The 19625-nt window shown below is 47.0% G+C and overlaps 1 protein-coding gene across 16 annotated transcripts; it reads left to right on the top strand.

Annotated features, from left to right (window-relative positions):
• The first annotated feature begins 442 nt into the window (after window positions 1–442).
• LOC121300340 (cold shock domain-containing protein E1-like) lies at window positions 443–19553 on the top strand. 16 transcript variants are annotated; one of them, XM_041228894.1, is made up of 24 exons: window positions 443–550; window positions 3075–3515; window positions 4745–4909; window positions 6208–6393; window positions 7192–7390; window positions 7969–8078; window positions 9116–9202; window positions 9788–9906; window positions 10463–10544; window positions 10932–11060; window positions 11229–11354; window positions 11905–12120; window positions 12607–12747; window positions 13391–13594; window positions 13800–13811; window positions 14140–14154; window positions 14891–14998; window positions 15464–15639; window positions 15958–16070; window positions 16307–16426; window positions 16803–16981; window positions 17326–17489; window positions 17761–17893; window positions 18247–19553. In XM_041228894.1, the coding sequence occupies exons 3-24, from the start codon at window positions 4784–4786 to the stop codon at window positions 18292–18294; spliced, it is 2793 nt and encodes a 930-aa protein (XP_041084828.1). In that variant the 5' UTR covers window positions 443–550; window positions 3075–3515; window positions 4745–4783; the 3' UTR covers window positions 18295–19553. The 16 variants fall into 16 exon arrangements, with proteins under 16 accessions (XP_041084828.1, XP_041084826.1, XP_041084823.1 ...); XM_041228892.1 differs by having other exon boundaries at window positions 7969–8144; window positions 9809–9906; window positions 13430–13594; XM_041228889.1 differs by having other exon boundaries at window positions 7969–8144; window positions 9809–9906.
• The last annotated feature ends 72 nt before the right edge of the window (window positions 19554–19625 follow it).

The raw sequence follows: 19625 nt of genomic DNA, 5'->3' as shown, positions 1-19625 counted from the left end.
TATATATATATATATATATATATCTATATATATAGAAATATCAATCTCCAAACCTCTGTAACAGACACTTCCAGTAGATGCACATACGAAGACTTAACAGTCAGGTGAATCCTTGTGAAATTGTGATGAAACCCACAGTGTTATAGCTTATAGCACGTGGGCTTGGAGTCTTTCCACGACAGTAATATCGATTTGGGACCCCCAAAAAAAAAAAAAAAAGAAGAAAGGGTTAACAGATTTTGTTAGAATTGGTTATTGGCTTTTTCAAGGTGGTTGCCCCGGTTCTGTGTGCAGAAACGCGCAGTGCAGCGGCGCCCTGTCCCTTTAAGAGGGATCCGCGGCGGGGGCTCGCAGGGGCGGGGCAGGGGGCGGGGCCGGGGGGGCGGGGCCCGAGGGCAGGGGGCCCGGCCCGGGCCGGGGGCCGGGGGGGCGGGGCCGAGGGCAGGGGGCCGGGCCGGGTCGGCTGATCTCGCGAGAGTTCGCGGGTTTCTCTATGTAAGGTGCCGTGCTGCTTATGGCGGCGCTGGAGACAGTGCTCAGGGCTGTTGGGGTGAGTTGCACTCGCATTGTTAAAAGCAGCCTCGGCTTTGAGACGGGTTTGGAAGCGGGGCTCCTCTCTTGTCGCGGCGCCGCTTTGTTTTGCGCTCTGGTTAGAGGTTTTGGACGCGTCTGTTCGGTCGCAGTGTTTGAAAGCCGGGGGGGTGTTTACAGCGGCGTGCCCCCCCGCGTCCTGCTCTTTGTGTTCAGTAGCACGATGTCTTTGTGGAGAGCGCTCTGTTTCATGGGGAGGGCGGTTGCTGGAAGCACCGAGCGGCTGTTTCTCTCGCTGACTCGAATCCCCGAGATGAATTTAAAAGCATAAAGACGCGTATTCGCGTCGTCTCCAGCAAGCTTTAAACGGGACCGTTATTGATGTGTCGAGCGGCCAACCAGCATCGGCAGGGCGTCGTGCTGCGCGGCGAAGCAGCCAATGAGCTTATAGCTTGGCACAGCGAGGGCGGGCTCTAGCCGCGGATGTGGATTTGCTGCGTCACGTCGCTGCGCAGCACGCGCTATTGTTGCAAGGGAGAAAGAGGGGGGGGGGGGGGGGTGCAGTTTTTTTTTTTTAATTTGCTTACTTAGCTAAGCTGAGACTTAACCCCCCCTCCAAAAACAAAAAACAACCAAAGACTACAAGTCCCACGGAGCACTGCTCGGTTGACGCAGGCGTGCCTCTGGTTTGCAGGGTTGGTGTGTATAATATATAAATAGGCCAGTACTGAGGATGACGAAACACGTAAACAAACCCCGATGCGGGGAGGGTAAGGGGGGGCTGCGATTGAAACGAGGACGGCATGTTCTCGTTTCAGCTCCTGCTCGCTGTTTTCCAGCAGTCTGGGTGTTGTGTGGTTTTTATTTCGAGACCTGTGCGTGTACCTCATTCTGCTGGTGCAGCAGGAGCTGCTGTTGTAAATAAGCGCTTTGCCGCTTGCTATAGAAAACCTGGAGTGTGCCATAACCCGAGCACCCCCTCCTGCTCTCGCAGGCTGCCCTACATTACTGTAGGGGGGCAGGTAGGGCACGGGATCAGTTTAACGAGCATCACCGCCAGGTCAGGAGAACTCGGAGGAGGGTGTTGGGTATGTAGTGTGCTGCTCCCGATTCATTAATTCAGATAGAAATGCTCAGGGAACAGTCCTAGGCATAACGTGGTGTAGCGTGTTTTTGTATTCCCTGATTGATTGCCCCAGCTCTCTTTGTTTTGAGGGGCAAAAGTACACTACCCCCCCCCCCACCTTAAGAGTAGATAATAACCTTCGATTCGAGTATATTCTCACTTCCTCTTAAAACAAACCTGATACACATTTACACTAGCATTGAGCTTGGTGAATAGCCTTCATCCTGCAGTTGTAGTGCTGTCAGGTGCTCTTGTATTTGCTGACCCTGTTGAGCTCTGCTCACAAGGAAGGCTGCAGCGGCCCCTTGGCCAGATGTAGAGCAGGGAGTGCCTGCAGCTGCTCCTGTGCCAGTGGCATTCCCAGGCACTGCAGCTGCTGTTGAGACAGTATTTATAGTGGGTGAGGCTGGGAGTAAAGAATCCAGGAGACTGGCAGAGGGACGGAAGCAGCTGATTCTTCATATTTGTCCTGTTTGGGGGAGGGGGTGTAGCAGGGGTACTTCAGGACTCCCCCGAAACCGTTTATATTGAAACCCTCGATCGCACTAGAAAGTGAAAGTCTGTTCCGTCACTGAACATGTGGACACTCGCATGTTCAGTGTTTCCTGGTCACTTTTATAACTCTTTTCTGTAATGGTGCAGGACTCGCTAGGGGCTTCGGCTGCCCACGGCCAGCCGCACAAATCAAAAGGCTGTTTCTGTGCCTTTTTTAACAAAAAAAAAAAAAAAAAAAATTCCAGATTTGACCAACCTGGGAAAAACCAGCACATTTAACCATTGGCTCATTGCAAGTATAAATGAGTCACACTAAGAAAGAGAGCACAGCCAGGTTTTATCATTGTGTTAATCATGACTACAAACATTTATTGTTAAATATTTTTAAAAGCAGTCAGACTTTATACTTTCTGTCTTGTGTGCTGAAGCACAATGAACAGTGTTTAATTTAGCAGTTCTGTGATTGCCGTGAGTATGCAAGTATGCGAGTTCCCTGTCGGTTTCTTCTCCACACGCAGCTCTTGGCTGCCCGCTGACGCACTTCCCTTGCAGCCAGTTTGGTTACACCTAGCTTGAGATCCAAAACCTGACAAACTAAACTCTCTAGACAGCACACGCTTATTATTTTAATGAGAGGTTTTGGTTTCTCAAGGTCGCGTTGAATGTGCTTTTATTACTTTGCCAGGGTGACCTGAGGTCTTAAGAAGCTCGGTGTTTCTGCCCGTGCCTCCTCGTCGGTGTGACGGCACGAGAGTTTGATCTGAAGTTCTGCGCAGGCGTATCGTACCCCTCCTCTGCCCTTGCTGAGGGTCATGTTTGGTTTAATACCCCAGTCATTGATGTAATGTAAAGCTTGCCATTTGTTTAACGTGAAAAATTGAGTAGTGACGTCAGGTTTTGTTTTCCCCTCCTCTTTCCTCAGTATGAAGTGAAACGAAACTGATTTGTACCATCTGAAACTGCTGCTTCACGTTCAGATCACGTAGAAAAAAAAACCAAGTTGCAACGACGCTCGAAGAAGAAAACAAGAAACACGCAACCAAAGAACCAAGACAGCCAAGAAGACGAGCTGAAAAACAAGACACAACGCTTGATCTGAAACAAGAAGTCTGTGCCTACTCAACAGCTTCTAACCAAGAAAAGCACTTCCCAACGCTGCTACTAGTCCTTATTTCATTCTCCACGCTGCGCTGTGACACCTCGCCCAGTGCAGCAAGAATCAGAACCTTTGCTAGCTACACTAGACCCCTCCTTGTCTCCTTCCAGTCTCTCTCTCTCTCTCTCTCTCCTCCCTTGCTGTTCTGTTTTCGTTACAGCAGTGCTATCAGCTTCAGAACCCTGCACGCACAAGACATCACACAGGGTAAGTGTCGCAGTGAAGAATGATTTCAGGTGTGGGTTTTGTTTTTTTGTTTTTTTCCGGGGGGGTGGAATATGTTTGTCAGATTGTTTAGAAGCCAGTGGCACGCTTCCCAAGCACTGTTAATTGTGGGCATCTTTGTTTTTAAACTGACTAAGGATTGGATGGCCATGGAGAATAAGCTGTACCCCGTTACTCACCACCCCAGCCTCTCTTCAATGTGTCCGTCCTGTGTCCCCCTCAAAGCACAGTGGTGCAGTAGCGTTTAGTGAATCATGCACTGTTGTCTGTGCAGTATCTATTTCATATTCACAGAAATGGCTTCAGTCTGTAGTGCTGAATAATAATTTTCAATAATTAAAAAATAACTGGATTCCCCCTTCAACTGTATAGAAACAATAACCAAACTGTAACACTGAATCTAATTGCTTGTCAGAATGTTTACTGAGTCGGTGAATGGGCGATGCCAGGGCAGTTCACATCCTGTATTTCACAGCAGAGGGTTAAGGTTTTAGCTGCCTGGGAATAAGAGTTTAAAAAAAAAAAAAAAAAAAAAAAAAATCAAGACTTGAGCAGATTCTATTGTGTAGCAGCTTGCTGGCATTTTACTGTAATGTTCCTTCAGTCTGCAAATCAAACTCTAAAATTCCCGTATGCACGATTTTTTTTCCTTGGAATAAAAACTGCAGGTCTTAAAGTACAACCAGTTGAGTTTTCGCGAGGATTCGGGTTGTCTGATTTTGTATTGGTGCTGCAGGGCACGGAGTCTATCCCGTCTTCTATTCCTTACCACATGCAGGCTGGCACTGGAAATGCTTTGCCTGCAGTGGAGCTGTTTAGCCTACAGGGTCACATGTATTTATTTTGTCAACGCTGTAATTGAGAGGCAGAGTAGTCATATTCCTCTTTGTTTAGTAAATTGATTTTTAGAAAGCGGGAGCATGCAGCTCTCAACGTGGATGTTTCATTGGGGACAGAGTGCCTGTACTCTTCAGGTGAACTTTCTTGGTTGAAATGATGAAGCCTGTGTTCCTGCCAGTCCGGTGTAGACTATTTGTTTTTTGTCTGCAGTCAAGTCTGTTTTAGATGTGTGTCTGGTCAGGCTTATCGCTTCGAAGCGGCCAGCATCCCGCGGTTCAGTTTAATGAGGAACTCCTCTTGAGGTTGCCGTGGTGGGTGTTCGTTGTGTAATTCATGGTTGTTGCTTTCTGTTTTGTTGCCCTCACATGCAGCGTTTTAAACACGGTGTACATTGCAAAGCTCCTAGGAATATGGCAAGCACCTGGAAGGGCTTTGTTGAGTTTACCTTGCCCGCCTCGCCCCCCGCTGTGTACGTTAACACTGACCTGGGGAACACCTCTCCCGTCGGACTCGGCTTGTCGCCGTACGGACGATCTGTAAGTTCCATTTACCCCTCCTCCTCCTCTTCCTCCTCCCATCCTCATCTTATTGCTGTGTGTGGCCTAACCCTCCATCGCTCCCACTGGGCTCTGGGATTAGCCTCTCTCTCTCTGCAGGAGACGAGGGCTCGATCGCCCCGCCCCCGTCTGGGCGCCAAAATAAACGGCTTCAGGTTTCCATGTTGACAGACGAGGTTCAACATGCGTCGGGTTTAATGTGATGGGGCTTCATGTAACGTATTTTGGATTTAGGGTTCTTGCTGCAAAGTGTTTCCCGTTCTTAAAAGTTTACTGTGTCAAAGACCTAGCGCTGAACAGGTCTTGTAAGAGTCGGAGTGTCTCGGCTTGCGGCTCCTCTGTCTTTATGCATGTGTTTCCTAGGACTGTGTTGAGGTGAAAGTGCCTCTGAACGATGTGTCTTGCTGTCAGGGGATTGGAACAGAGAACGGTAGTGGTTAATTGTCCAAGGTAGACTTGAGCTGACAAACTCTTAATTGAATCTGCTGGTAGGAGGCTGGTCTTGTGCCCTGCAATACACACCTTGCATGTAACCCTCCATTCCCCAGTGTCATGTGCCCTGTTTAGATCTCAATGCATTGCTTATGCTCAGTAGACTCCAACATGATTTTTTTATTTTTTTGGTTCCATTCTAACCCTTGGAAGAAGTGCCAGTGTTGAGTTGCGTTTCTGCAGTGACTGTGATTCCCAGGTGATCCTAAGGACCAGCCCACCTTTCCAGTCCAAACCTTGTTCTGTTTGTGTGTTTGCCTGCTTTTTAAATGGCTCTAGTTTGATCCAACAACCCTCCATTGCCAACCAATTAGTATTCAAATAGTACTGTTGTAAAAAAAATCAATACCCCTAGTTTTTAATATTGGTCTCTTGTGTCGTGTTTACTCTGCTGAGGACACTTTTTTCATTATTAAATGCTTGCTTGCCTGTGTGCTTTTTTGTTTTTGTTACCTGGGAAGTCCAGTGCAGTCAATACAATCCACTGACATCTCTGCTGCGTTGCATGTCTCAAGCCTAAGCAGATAGTCATGTGCATTTTCTTTATCGAGTCTATGTACATATGAACACTGAAATGTAAAGTGTGCAGCAGTACGGATACTGTAGAGGCTGGTGTCATTTTTCCAGTGGAATCTATCTTCACAGCAGGGTGTCGAGGTGGAAAGTGAGGGGATGGAATCAGTCTGCCCAGACCCAGGCCACTGACTCTCGTTTCCTAAATGTGTGCCTCTGTTCTGTGCGCTTGGCCGTGTTCTCAAAGCAGGGTTCTTCCTCCTCCTTGACAGTGCGCTGCAGTGCTCCCCCAGCTGTTTGAGATGGAGCAGCTGTACCCCGTTCCTCCAGACCCCTCTCTCCCTCCTCCTCCTCCCCCCGCTGCCCTGCCCTCCCACCGTTCCTCCTCCATCTCCTACCCCAGCACCTCTGATGCTGGGCGTAAAACCCTGAAGAGGACCCTCCTCTATCGGAGATCTGTAAGTGGTGGAGGCCTCCCCTCTGCTGCACGTGTGAAATGTAACCGCATGGAGGCGTGTTTCTGTGCCCAGTGACTAATGCAGAGATCCCCGGCCACAGTCACTTTACATAAAGTAAGGCAACGAGCCAGCGTCGGAACATTCAGAACAGTCCTAATCAGTGTAACGCTCTCTAACTACAGTGGAGTTTCTAGGGCATTATTTTAATCTACAAGCTTGGGATGTAATAGAATTAAGGTCCGCCCTCCAGAAACACCAGCAGGGCCATCCGTAGCTTACTGTCTGGAATAGGGCTGTGTGTGTGTATCTTACACTGGGTAGTTTTGGAGTGAGGATTTGTCATGCATGTGTGTTTTTTTTTTTTTTTTTTTTAAATCACTTTGAGTGCATTTGACCATAACATGATTATATATATCTGCATTGTTTGTAAAAAGTGTTTTGACAATCCAATTACTCCTCCTAGTAAGACGTGCTATTGCCATATCTTTTTTGTATTCCGAGCCAAATGCACAAAACTGAACCTGTTGCCATTGGAGGTGATCAGGTGGTCCTGCTAAATACAAGACCATCAGATTTCTGTGGATCTAAGAAAGCTTCTCTGTTCTTTAGCTGTTGGCTGCGATGGAATGTTATTGTCTAGTAGTCCAGGCTCATCATGCGCGCTGTAGCTGTTTGCAAGCCTGAGGCATGGTTCGGTCAGAACGGAGCGAGAGAGAAAGGGCTCTTAACCTTTTGATTCTCAACGAGGAAGCCGTCTCTAATCCCCATCCCTGTCCCTGCCTCGCACGACTCTTCCAGATGAGCTTTGATCCGAACATGCTGCACAGCAACGGGCACTCGGGCTATGCCACCGACACTGCAGGGGGCCTGCGGGAGACCGGCGTCGTGGAGAAGCTGCTCAACTCCTACGGGTTCATCCAGTGCTCCGAGCGGCAGGCACGCCTCTTCTTCCACTGCTCCCAGTACAACGGGAACCTGCAGGAGCTCAAGGTTGGAGGTGGGTGTGACCTGGGGGGTGGGGGTGGACCAGTGTTCAGATACAGAGCAGCAGAAGGAAGGAATTTCTCATTATGGGCTGCCTACAGGGTCTGGGAAACCATCCCTGTTATGTGAGGAGTTGCACAGTCCTTCACCAGAACATGATCTGGATAGATGAACAATGTAAATGCTGTTTGTACAAAAACCACCCACCACCCCCACCCCCCCCCCACCCCCACCCCCCCCCCCTAGTGAGACCCAAAGGGATATCGTATGCATTGCAAGTTTTGAGGCCCCACCCCCCCACGTGTAGGGGGGGCTATTGCCAGGCTACTAAGTTCCTATTTGGAGAAGCGGAGCTGTAGGCAGTGGGAGGAATAAAGACAATCTGAACACCCAGGACTATGAGGTAGTTTTGAGTCTGTGCAGCTTGCCTGTAGAGCATCCGGTTTGGGACTGAATCATGATGGGGGTGGGGGGGGTGAGGCTCATGATGCTGGGGGGTTCAGTGCAGAGTCCCCCGAGTGTAGGGGGCGCTGTGGGGTTGCATTGTGTGTGTGTGTGTGTGTGTGTATCACGGAGCGTTCTCTCCTCCAGATGATGTGGAGTTTGAGGTGTCGTCTGACAGGCGCACAGGGAAGCCCATCGCGGTGAAGCTGGTAAAGATTAAACCAGAGATCCTGCCTGAGGAGAGAATCACTGGGCAGGTGGGGCCGATTGACACAAACTCACTCACCACTCCCCTTACTGTGCTGCATGGTTTTAGAGATACAGTTAAGAAATCCTTTTTTTTTGTTCATTTATTTAATGTTCATTTTTATTATTTAATTAGTTTGTATACACAGTGAAACCTGTTCTGTCCACCTCTGATACCAAAGATATCAAATAAAACAGCCTGATCGTACAGGAACGGAAAGCTTGTGGTAAAACTACTCTACTGGGGTGAGTTTATTACACTGGCTACATGCAATCGGGTGTGCGCGCGCGCGCATTTAACTGCTCCCAGAGTCCTTTCTATTGGAAACTGGGTGTTCAGAGAGGTATAAAATAGTGATTTGACAGCTGTTTGTAAAGGTCATTTGAGTGGATGTAAGCAGGTTTTACTGTGTAATCTATTTTATTCATGTCGGTTACATTTAGGAGCTATTTAAGAGTCGCTATGTATGATTTATGTTTAAGTATGAAAGCATGTGTGATTTTTAGTTTTTTTGAATTACAGAATCCTATACACCACTTTTGTGTCTTGCACATCTTTGCCTGGTACCCTCCAGACAGGCTTCTGAAGTTAGTAAACGAATACGGTTACAGCCACACTCGTGTTGCACCTTTTTAAAGTTACAAATACATAGCGACTCTGTGTTCGTTTAAATGTAATAGATTATCACTTTTAAACGGGTGTAGTTAGCCTTAAGTTTTTTAAACTGCACTCTATTTTAGAGAAGGAAGATCACATGAACGCTAATTCTGTACTTGTTAGCTTTCTAAGTTTTACAAATAAGTGATGTATAGAAGCTGGATTCAGCAAGCAAACGAACGTGCTGTTTGTGCATTCTGTCAGTTAGAACCAAGGACGCACCCAGAGACTAATCGTTTTTGTAATTTTGTAGCGTTCTGCTTTGTGAACTAAATAGGCATGAAAATATAGGCAGGACTGTTGCAGAAGTGCTAATCCATTATAAATACCTGTGTGTGTGTAAAGCTGGTCGTATAACTGAGTGAATAAACTGATGTTTGTATTTAACAGGTTGTTTGTGCAATTCCAAACCACCTGGATGGAAAATCCGCCCCTGGACAGGCTCCCACCGGGAGTGTGTGTTACGAACGCAATGGGGTGAGTCAGTGAACATCTCCTCAGGAGCTGTATCCCGTAGAATTTCACGCAGCTGGAATCGCGGAGTCTTTTAAAAACAATCGAGCTGCATGTTTGTTCCAATCTTGCTGTGACAGATCAACTTGGTGCAAGATTTCAACATCACTACCCATTCTCTGCCTGTTTCTTTGCTCTTCTTGCTGTTGTGTTAGAGAACCAAGCACTGTCCCTTTTTTAAATTGCAGTAAAGCAAGACCCACATGCACTCCCAAGCAGGGGGTGACTCTGCTGTAGACAGCCCAGGTGCTTGGATAACCAGGGTCTGTAAAAACCTTTTCAGTAGATCCAAGTCTAGTCAGCTGTGCATGCCGTCCTTTTTTTTTTTTTTTTTTTTTTTTTTTTTTCCCCCCCCAAAGTACTGGGAACAATTGAAGATTTGTCATGGTTTAAAACAAGATAGTTGCCTTTTTAAAGGCATAAGGGTAGGGCGCGGGTAAGACGGGCCTCTTCTACAGTAAAACGTGTATCATCATCCCCCCCCCCCCCTCCAGTCTGAAGGGCCTGTAAGGCATTCTCAAAATGAGGCTGCATTAGACCGTAATCCAGCGCTCTTCTCTGTGTGCACAGGAAGTGTTCTACCTGACCTACGCCCCAGAGGACGTGGAGGGAAGCCTGCCTCTGGAGACCGGGGACAAGGTCACCTTCTTCATGGAGACCAACAAACAGTGGGTGCCCTCTGCTGGCCATCACCGCCAGGAGTAGCTTGGCTCGTTTTTGTCTTGTGTGTCTCTCTCTTTACTGTTTTTAAATGGCATTATGATTCCCATTGTACAGTATCCTTGAGCCTTTCCAGGTCTTGCTGTCTGCTTACAGGTGAACTCTGTAAGACTCGAGCAGAAGCGACCAAAGACCCCCTGCCTTTTTTTCCCCTTTGTTGTAATATGATTGGTCCCCATATTGTTATTGATATATGAAAGTTTTGTCAGGGCTTCCCAAACATGATGCCTTCTGACTGATCACCTACCAAGAGATTTTGGGGGGGGGTTGGGGGGAGGGGGGGGGGGGTCCATGTTTTGAAAAGTTTCTTTGAGGATCCCTGCAAGCACAGCCCTGTGGGGTCGTTTCCTTGCTAGCTCCTGCACAGGTTCTGCAGCAGCTTGTCAGCTGGCTGCAGTAGAGTTTAACCATGCTGAGGAACTAGCAGTGCTATAGCTGTACCCGTGCTGGCCCGGTGGGCACAAACCGAATTAACTAAACCAAGCTGTTTGGATGTGTCCTCAGCACCGGCGCAGTGAGCGCTCACAGCATCATGCTCGTTAAGAAGAAACAAGTCCGCTGCCAGGGGGTCGTCTGTGCAACCAAGGTAACCCGAGACACGCCCGGGCTTCCTCCTTCAGCTTTAACAGTTTAGCAAGACGCTTCACACTTCATCTTGCTTTGTGAGGGTTAATATGCAATTTGACATTTGGTCACTAGCCTTGCCATCTATGCTTCTGTTGCCCCACAAAGGCAGTTCAGTTCTGCAAAGGTATTCTTTTCAAGTTCATGCAGTTAACCTGGAAAGAATATCTTTGCACTTGCCGGTTTATAGTTTTCCACGTAGTTAATGAAAAACTGACATTGGCTTCCAGTAGACTTTTTTTTTTTTTTTCGATTATCGTTTTGTAGTTTCCTTGATTTGCATGTTAAATAAAAAAATCAAAATTACTGGACCGCTTGTAACTTGCTGCTGTTGAATTGTTCCTGTCAGGAAGCCTTTGGGTTCATTGAGAGGGCAGATGTGGTGAAGGAGATCTTCTTTCACTACAGCGAGTTTAAAGGGGACCTGGAGACCTTGCAGGCAGGAGACGATGTGGAGTTTACCATCAAAGAGAGAAACGTGAGTGACTGACTGCCTGGCCTGGCCAGGGCCCAAAGCACATGCTCTGAAATGCCTTGTATGTTGTTTCTCATGTGCATGCGTAGCTGGGTGCTGTCCTCTGGGTGTCCAGGGTGGTGAGACCTGTCTCTATCAGTAACTTTGGTCTCGTTGTGCTTTCGTTTCCAGGGCAAAGAAGTGGCGACAGAGGTGCGGCTGCTGCCCCAAGGAACGGTTATTTTCGAGGATATCAGTATCGAACACTTTGAAGGAACAGTCACCAAAGTGATCCCAAAAGTCCCCAACAAAAACCAGGTGACATGTTTAACGGCATGCAGCACAATTTCAAATCCGTGCCTTACTTGAATTGAATACTCTGACTGTGTAATTCTCCTGCCACCATGAGGCAACTGGAAATGAGAGGTTATAGGCTTGCTACCATTGGTGTTGTAGTATGAGAATTTTAAATGCCAAGTACACCCCACGCTAGCTTAAGCGATGGCACTTCTTCCAAATTAAACTGCAGTGGATTTATTTCCAGTCGTGCCACCAAAACTCAGACCTGAAGGAAGCTTGTGCTGGTGAAGTTGTTACGCGGAGTGTTTTGCAAGAAGTACAAGCATTCCTTTTTAAACGAGTGTACTAATGTTTTTTATGTACACTGCCTCCTTGGTGAATTGCCTGTTTTAATGTAGAGGGCAGTCCTAATTCTAGTACATGCACAATTCACTTTCAACATGGCCTGCTCATGAATGATCCAATTGTGAAATGGAGCTGTTTCTAAGGGAATTGTGGCTGTAGTTTTAGCTGCACTAAACCCAGAAAGGAAGGTGTTCTGATTTGACCCCCTCTTCTCCTCCTGCAGAACGACCCCCTCCCCGGCCGGATCGGAGCTCGGATCTCCTTCACTGAAAAGGAGCTGTTCTTCGGAGACAAGGACACCAAGTCCAAGGTGACCCTGCTGGAGGGAGACCATGTGCAGTTCAACATCTCCACCGACCGGAGGGACAAACTGGAGAGAGCCACCAACATCGAGATCCTGCCGGACACTTTCCAGTTCACCAAGGAAACCAGAGAGATGGTGAGCAGGGCTGGGGCTCCTCTCTGTCTCCCGTCTCTCTCCATGTCCAAATGAGGCAGAGCGCTTCTGTATCTGGACGTACGTTTTAAATGATCGTAAAACGGCACTAGAATTCAAGGCTTCCTATTTCACTTTGAAAGCATCAGGGGTGGAGACTCGTACCTGTCATGAACAGAGGATGCTTTTCCTCGTAGAGGTCGACCTCGTTGCTGCCGGAGCTCGGTGCCTGTTGAGTTTTATGATTGTTTGGTTTGCTGTGGTAGTGAGAGCCTCTTGCCAGGCTGTTTTTCTCTGTTTAACTCATCTGGATAAATAAAGGTAGCGATTGAGTGACCAGTATCCCAATAAGAGTGTTAAACTGCACTAGGCGGACATCACTGCGTGCATTTCTCGGTACTGAATTATTTCTCCCCAGTGGTGGAAAGCAGTGCAGATTTCAAATTGCAGATCTTTTTTATATATTTATTTTTTCCTCCCTCCTTGCAGGGCGTGATAGCTGCGATGAGAGACGGGTTTGGGTTCATTAAGTGTGTGGACAGAGATGCCAGAATGTTCTTCCATTTCAGTGAGATTCTAGAGGAGAGCCAGCTGCACATCTCGGATGAAGTGGAGTTCACAGTCGTCCCTGTAAGTACTGTTTTTTTTTTTTTTTTTTTTTTTAAATCACTCTTTTTAACTGGTTCTGTAGCGTACTGAGACGGACCATTCCACAAGCTACTGCAAGCACAGCACTGTCTCTGTAGCCCGTGCTTGTGAGTAGAGAGTGGAATGGTCTGTCTGTCTGTAGATCTTGTCTGTGCGATTTCTAGAATCCACTGATATTTTGTTTTTCGTAGACTCCAGCGTTTTTTGGTTCAGTTTGTGCTCTAGAATTGTCTAAAAGATAAGTGTAATAAAATGACGCGAGTTGGGTAATGTTTGCTTGGTAGATGATTCTGCCAGTGACTATTTTAAGAGTAGTTGGCAAATATTGATCTCGAGTATTTATGTAAGTTAGTTTTTGGTTTTAGTCAGTTCATTTGCCAGAGCTAAACATTTTTAGGAACATATAATAATTTTTTTTAACTGATTGATTAAAAGCCTGCATCAATGTAACTCTCTCCATCGTGCAGTAGTAGTTGTCGTCTTGACCAGTACCTTGCCACGTTTATTAAGTGTCAAGATCAGGAGTAGTGCAGCAGCTCCCTTGATCTCCAGCTTTTTTTGAACCTTCAAAGTTCACCCCGTCTTGTTGATGCAAACCCTGAAAGCATGTTCATGTCCCGTGCAGCAGTTTGTTCTGACCTCCCGGTCCGGCTCCCCTGTACAGGACATGCTGTCGGCTCAGAGGAACCACGCGGTCAGGATTAAGAAGCTGCCCAAGGGCACTGTGTCCTTCCACACTCAGTCTGAGCAGTGCTTCATAGGGGTGGTGGAGAAGGAAGCCACTGGGGCCTCCTCTAAAGCCACCAGCCCTGCCAAGGGCAAAGAGAAGGTTTGGACATTTCATTATTTCCTACATGCAGTGCGCCTGGACTTCTGGACTGAGTGACTCAATATGGGTTGCTATTGATGGTCTTGAGCTGTTTAAGTATTGACAATGTTGTGTGTGTCATACTCCTAATCTTCCTTCTCTGCTCTCTCTCTCCTCTCCTCTTGACTCTTTGCCTGCCTGTTTGTTGCCCACCCACTACATTTAGAAAAAAGATAAGGTAGGACGATGTTTACTGTGTAGCTACAGCTTCAGGAGTGCCAGTAGTCTCACTCCTGGGCTTTGTATTTATTGTCTGTCTCTGTGCTCAACTCCCCTCCTGTTTTTGTTTCTTGTCCTTTTCCCCTAACTTTCTGAACCATTCATACTTTTTAAAATTGAAATGTATTCAGGAACTATTACGTTACGAGTCAGAGTTAACTTCCTAAAGATTCATAATGGGGAAAACTGCAAAAACACTAACGTTGAGTAAGACTTGGAGAAATGCAACGGTGAAATGTAGTGACTTTTGCATTTTATTTTTTATTTTTTTATTTCAAAATCCCAAGAGTAAAGTAGACAAGGTGGGTTCCTGTGGTGGTGGTTCTGTGGCATGAATGATATTGACCTAACGTGTGTGTTGCACAGATTCACTGACACTAACTCAATGATAATGCAGTCCTGGATGCCCTCAAATGGACTGTCCCTGTCTGGTAGGAAGAGGGTGGCCTAGCATTTAGGGCACAGTAGTCTTTTGAATCCTTAGTCCATCCACCAGTGTGGCCTAAATACAATATCCAATAACCCTAAACGAGTATTTAGCGTTTGATCACACTAATTCTGAATAGGCATCGCTGGGTTATTAACTGTTGGACACTCCTGAGTTTCACTTGTCTGTGAAGCTCATCGGGAGGCAGAGCTGGGGTCCTGAAGTCGGCTTGAACCGAACGCTTGCTTTTGGAAGTGCAGGCATGCACGGCTGTTTTGGTGTTGCTGAGTGTACACTAAATGTTGGTTGAATCAACAAAGGGCATGTTTTGCCTACTGTTTCGGTATCCATTTTAAAAATGGGATTCCTATTAAATTGCTGTATCCAAATAATTTTATATTCAATCACAAAGTAGGCTGAGGCATAGACACGTTTTCAGAGGTGCCACTACCAAAACAATTTCTAAAAGAAAATGTGTATTCCAGCCCTGGGAATGGTTCTTGTGCATGATGTATACACAGCTCTAACCGTGTGTAGGTGGCATTGAGGTGTGTCCTTACCCTCCTGAAGCAGCTCATGAGAACATGTGCCTTCTCCCTGTGTTACTGCAGGATGCAGAGGAGGGTGTTATTGCATATGAAGACTGTGGCATGAAGCTGACTATTCCCTACCACACCAAGGACTTGGAGGGGTCTGGTTATCCACAAGTTGGGGATAAGGTAGGAGACGTCTGCACAATTCACACACGGAAATGCGTAGGACTGCCTCGCGCTTTCCAGCATGCAGGTGCAGTAACCCGAGAGTCACGCCAGGAGAAGTGTCGGTGAAACTTGGCTGTCGTGTTGTGAATTTCATGTTGCACAGTGGTCTTCCCGGTCGGGTGTTGGATGGGAGACGCAGGGAGATGGCTTTCAGGAGAGCCGTGCAGCCTGGAGTTTGAACACAAGATCAGTGAGATGGTCTGGCAGAGTTTATGGCAGCACAGGTAACTCCTAGGGGGTTTTGGGGTACATGCAAAGGGCAGCTATTAGGTTGTGGTCACAGCAGTAGGTTTTGGACGTTCCAGGGCTGTGCCGAATCCATTCCCTCGGTCCGCTAATCCGCTACACACACCATGTTCAGAAGGACGTTGGAGGGAGCTCGGTGCTGAATGTCTCTCCTGCTTTTTTTTTCTTGCTGGCCAGGTTGAGTTCACAATTTCTGAGGTGAAGCGAACGGGCCAGCAGAGCGCAGTGTCCATCAAGATCCTGAACCGCAGTGTCAACTCCAAGAGGCTGCTGGGATACATCGCAACTCTGAAGGACAACTTTGGCTTTATAGAAACTGCGAATCACGACCAGGAGATCTTCTTCCACTACAGGTCAGCTGTTGCAACACACACACGCACGTATGCATGCATGCATGGATGCAAAAGGCTACATTTATTAATCTTTTACTTAAATGGTTAATAAAACATTTCAGAACTTCTGTGTTTGTCAAACGTCCTGGAATTTAACCCTTTTTGTATACATCAAAAACACACCTTAATTGTTGTACACTGCAGTTATAACTCCTCTTATATTGATGAATACTATATATAATAATTATATATTTATATATATATATATAATATAATAATTACACACACAGAGTGATTTCATTTTGCGTGAGTGCTGATCTGCGCTGTGTGTCTCTGCAGTGAGCTCTGTGGGGATTTGGATGATCTGGAGCTGGGGGATTCGGTGGAGTACACCCTCTCCAAGGGCAAGGGGAACAAAGTCAGTGCTGAGAAAGTCACCAAGGTTGCTGCTGGTAAGGAGACTCTTTCAGTGGGTCCTGTTCTCATTTTTCAAATCTTAATCGTGGATTTTATGTGAAGTCTTTGTAATGTACTTGGCATCTACTACTTTCAATTATTTTGGTTCATTTTGCATTGCCTCGTATGGGTGGGTTTGATTATGCCATGTCGTATTTCCAAACCCTTGAAATACAGCCAGGTTTTAAGTTGCGTGCTGTCTAAAGCGTTCCTCCGCGTTGTGCCCCCGCAGTGAACGGAGCTGGCGATGATGTCGGCGTGACTGTGTGCCTGGGGAAGGTTGTGCGGCCCCTGCGCAGCGTGGACCCCACCCAGACTGAATACCAGGGAGTCATCGAGGCCATTGAGGAAGGTGAGCCTGCGCTGCTACTACCACCATTACTGCCCCAGCCTCCAGAACAGCGGGCTTGCATGTGCTGTGTTTCAGATCTGTTTGTAAACCTGTACACAGAACTCTCCCATTTTAAACCTGGATCCTTACTGAGTTAAAGACGCAATGGATGATTGTTTCCACCTGTATTAAAAGTAACCAGTCACGCATTACAAGACCTGGGCAGTATGGTTACGTGGCACAAGAGATTCACAGAGATTGAATACCTTTTAAAGGACGGGCACGCCGTTCGTATCCAGCTATACCACCGCTAGCTTCCTGCCTGCTAATGGGAAGGCTCTGGAGCAAGTCTGCTGGTTTTCGCTCACCTCACTCCTCCTGCGCTCTTTGTCTGCAGGAGACCTGAAGGGCCAGAGCTTCTCCTTCGGGATAGTCGGGATGGCTCACAAGGCAGATTGCCTGCAGAAGGCTGAGACGGTGAAGTTCCAGCTGTGTATGGTGAGCCAGACTGGGCAGAAGATGGCCTGTAACATCGTCCCTCTGCGCAGAGCCCCAGTGGAGTGTGTGAAAGACCAGGTAGGGTCGGCTTGAACCCAACAGCAACATTGAGTGCAGGTTAATCCCTTGCAATATTCACGAGGGGGTGAATTGCAGCTGCTTTAATGTCCAAGCAGACAAAATCGTGACATGTGTCTGCATACAGTGAGCTCTAGATGTTTGGTTTAGAGAGTGATCAGCTAAAAACTACACCTTCCCTTTAAATAGCTGAAGAGACCTGGCCTATCCTCAGCTCCCTGACCTGTTAAGGTTTTGTATTGAGCATCTATCTGGTCTTAAGGTCCCTTTTTTCTAATTGTATTTTGTCCTCTGCTTGCTTGCCTCCCCTCCCCCTGCCCTGTGTGCTGCGTCCCGCCCTTCAGTTCGGTTTTATAAGCTACGAGGTTGGGGATGGGAAGAAGCTGTTCTTCCACGTGAAGGAGGTTCAGGACGGGGTGGAGCTGCAGGCTGGAGATGAGGTGGAGTTCTCTGTGGTTCTGAACCAGCGGACCGGGAAGTGCAGTGCCTGCAACGTGCGTCGGGTCAGGTATGCTGGCTAATGCTTATTCAAGAGGCCTCAGTCATGTAGTATTGGGAAGGGGTGGGGGGGTTGTTGTTATTGCTGGCTGTTAAGAACCTGTTATAAGACTATGCAAGACAGTCAGGCATACAACTGAGGTCCTATTGTAAGTGGCTGCAGCAGCTGTTGATGTATAGATCACCCCCCAGTCGCGAAGTCTCTTTGGATAAGAGTCTGCTAAATGACTAATAATAATCCAGTAAAGGTAAATGATGACTTTTGGTTCTCTGCTGTGCAGCGAGGGTCCGAAGCCTGTGTCCACCCCTCGGCCGGACCGGCTGGTGAACAGATTGAAGAGCATCACTCTGGACGACTCGAGCGCCCCTCGCCTGGTCATCCTGCGCCAGCCCAGAGGACCCGACAACTCCAAGGTACCGGGCCAAGCTTCAAAGCTGCACCTGTTCGAGTACATGGCTCCTATTAGCCAGGTTCACTGGTCCTCAAAGCTACGGGGTACACTCAACATTAGTAGCAGTCAGAGGGAAGTCACGGTCTTTTTAAAAGCTCAAGTTTTCTTTTTAATGTGTCCCTGTATATCTTGGGGTTTGATGGCTGGTGCAGACCACAGTCTGTGAAACCAGTCTTGGACTGCCTTCCCTAAGGCAGTGCTTGTGGAGTGTGCTCTGAGGATCCAGCTGCTTGTGTTTCAGGCGTCCCGGGTGAGCATTTAAAATCGCCCCTGGCGTGTCGTCTCTCCTAATCCATGCTGTCTTCAACCTTGCAGGGCTTCAGTGTTGAGAGGAAGATCCGTCAAGCTGGTGTCATCGACTGACCTCGCAGAGAGGAGAGGTTTTAATCATGTGACACGCCGCGTGGAGTACGGTTCAGGAAGTGGAGAGTCGTAGAGCAGCGCACCCCCCCCCCCCCCCCCCCACTGTCCTCCTGCAAACCCAGTCATAACCGTGCGGAAGCATCCACCTGTCTGTGCTCTCCTGAAAACCAAACAGAAAGGCACAGGGGCAGCTTGGGACCTTCGCAGTCTTGCACAGGCTTTTGTTTTCTTTGTTTTGTGTTTTGAGAGGGGAACACTAATCAGTGGTCATTTACTGTAAGACAATTTCTCTTTGGTTTAGCTTGAAGCAATGCGTTTGTTTCACCATCTGGAATTCTGCACCTTTTTAAACGGTGTGCTTTTTTTTTTAAAAAAAAAAAAGGGTTGGGAGGCTACGTTGTTTCTCTGGGGAAAACTTCGCCATACACAATCCTCTGCTTTTCAGTAAAAAGCGGTTTTAACACTTTGGTGATCGAGCCAGGCAAAATATAATGGTGTCTTGAAATCCCAGCTCCTGATATCGCAGATTCAGCCCTGTTAAAGGTGAAACTTTGGGGATAATGGACTTTACTACAAGATTCACTGGCACCTTCTGCTGTGAAAGGTACAGGTTTCTGAGTCCAGTTATATTCCCCCCCCCCCACAAACATGAGCTAATGCTTTCCTGTGCAGAATTCCACGTGGTGTCCCTGTGCCGTTTGCATAACTTGTTTTTCTTTTGAACTTTGTTTGTACAAACGTGATGGTTTTTATAGCTTTGCTTTTCTGTAAGCCCTTATTTCTGCTAATTAAAAAAATGTACAAAAATAAACTAATCTTTAAATAATAATAAAAACAAGAAAATGTACTTTTTTTCCAGCCGGCACCCAAATACTAAACCCAATTTTTTTTTTTTTTTTTTTAAATGGCTTTTCCTAACGAATACAGATTTGCAACGAGAGCAGTCTGGGATGAGCTATATTCATGTATGAAATGTGTGTGCTTTTCTTTTTCCTTTATCCTAGAAAAATGACATCATAGTAAACTTACTAAAAGTTCAAAAGAGCATCGCAAAATTTCAGATCAGGATTCCTGTTCCTGTGGTTCCGGGGCTATATTAGGGTTTGTGTTGTGCCTCCGCTAACACGTGGAGTATATCTGTTGTCGGGAGACCACATGGTTCTTGCAGGAACGTGAAAAAAGCTTTCTCCTGTGTACTTCTGTTTAATGGTCTTGAATGAAACCGATAGAATAAAGTTTTACGAAAATTTTGAAACAAACCTCGGCTTGCCTTTGTTTTTATTTCTGTCTTTTATAATATGGGATTAAGTCTCTCTTTATAAAGTTTCAGG

The sequence above is a fragment of the Polyodon spathula genome, chromosome 25, assembly GCF_017654505.1.
Source record: "Polyodon spathula isolate WHYD16114869_AA chromosome 25, ASM1765450v1, whole genome shotgun sequence".
NCBI lineage: Eukaryota > Metazoa > Chordata > Actinopteri > Acipenseriformes > Polyodontidae > Polyodon > Polyodon spathula.
The sequence above is the reverse complement of the archived record's forward strand: the minus strand, read 5'-3'. Positions and strand labels throughout refer to the sequence as shown.

Coding starts and splice junctions, on each gene's coding strand:
- LOC121300340 (XM_041228885.1), top strand. CDS start 4,784: ATGGCAAGCACCTGGAAGGGCTTTGTTGAGTTTACCTTGCCCGCCTCG. Junction 9,907..10,462: donor TTCATGGAGACCAACAAACA/GTGGGTGCCCTC, acceptor ATGTGTCCTCAG/CACCGGCGCAGTGAGCGCTC. Junction 10,545..10,931: donor GGGTCGTCTGTGCAACCAAG/GTAACCCGAGAC, acceptor TGTTCCTGTCAG/GAAGCCTTTGGGTTCATTGA.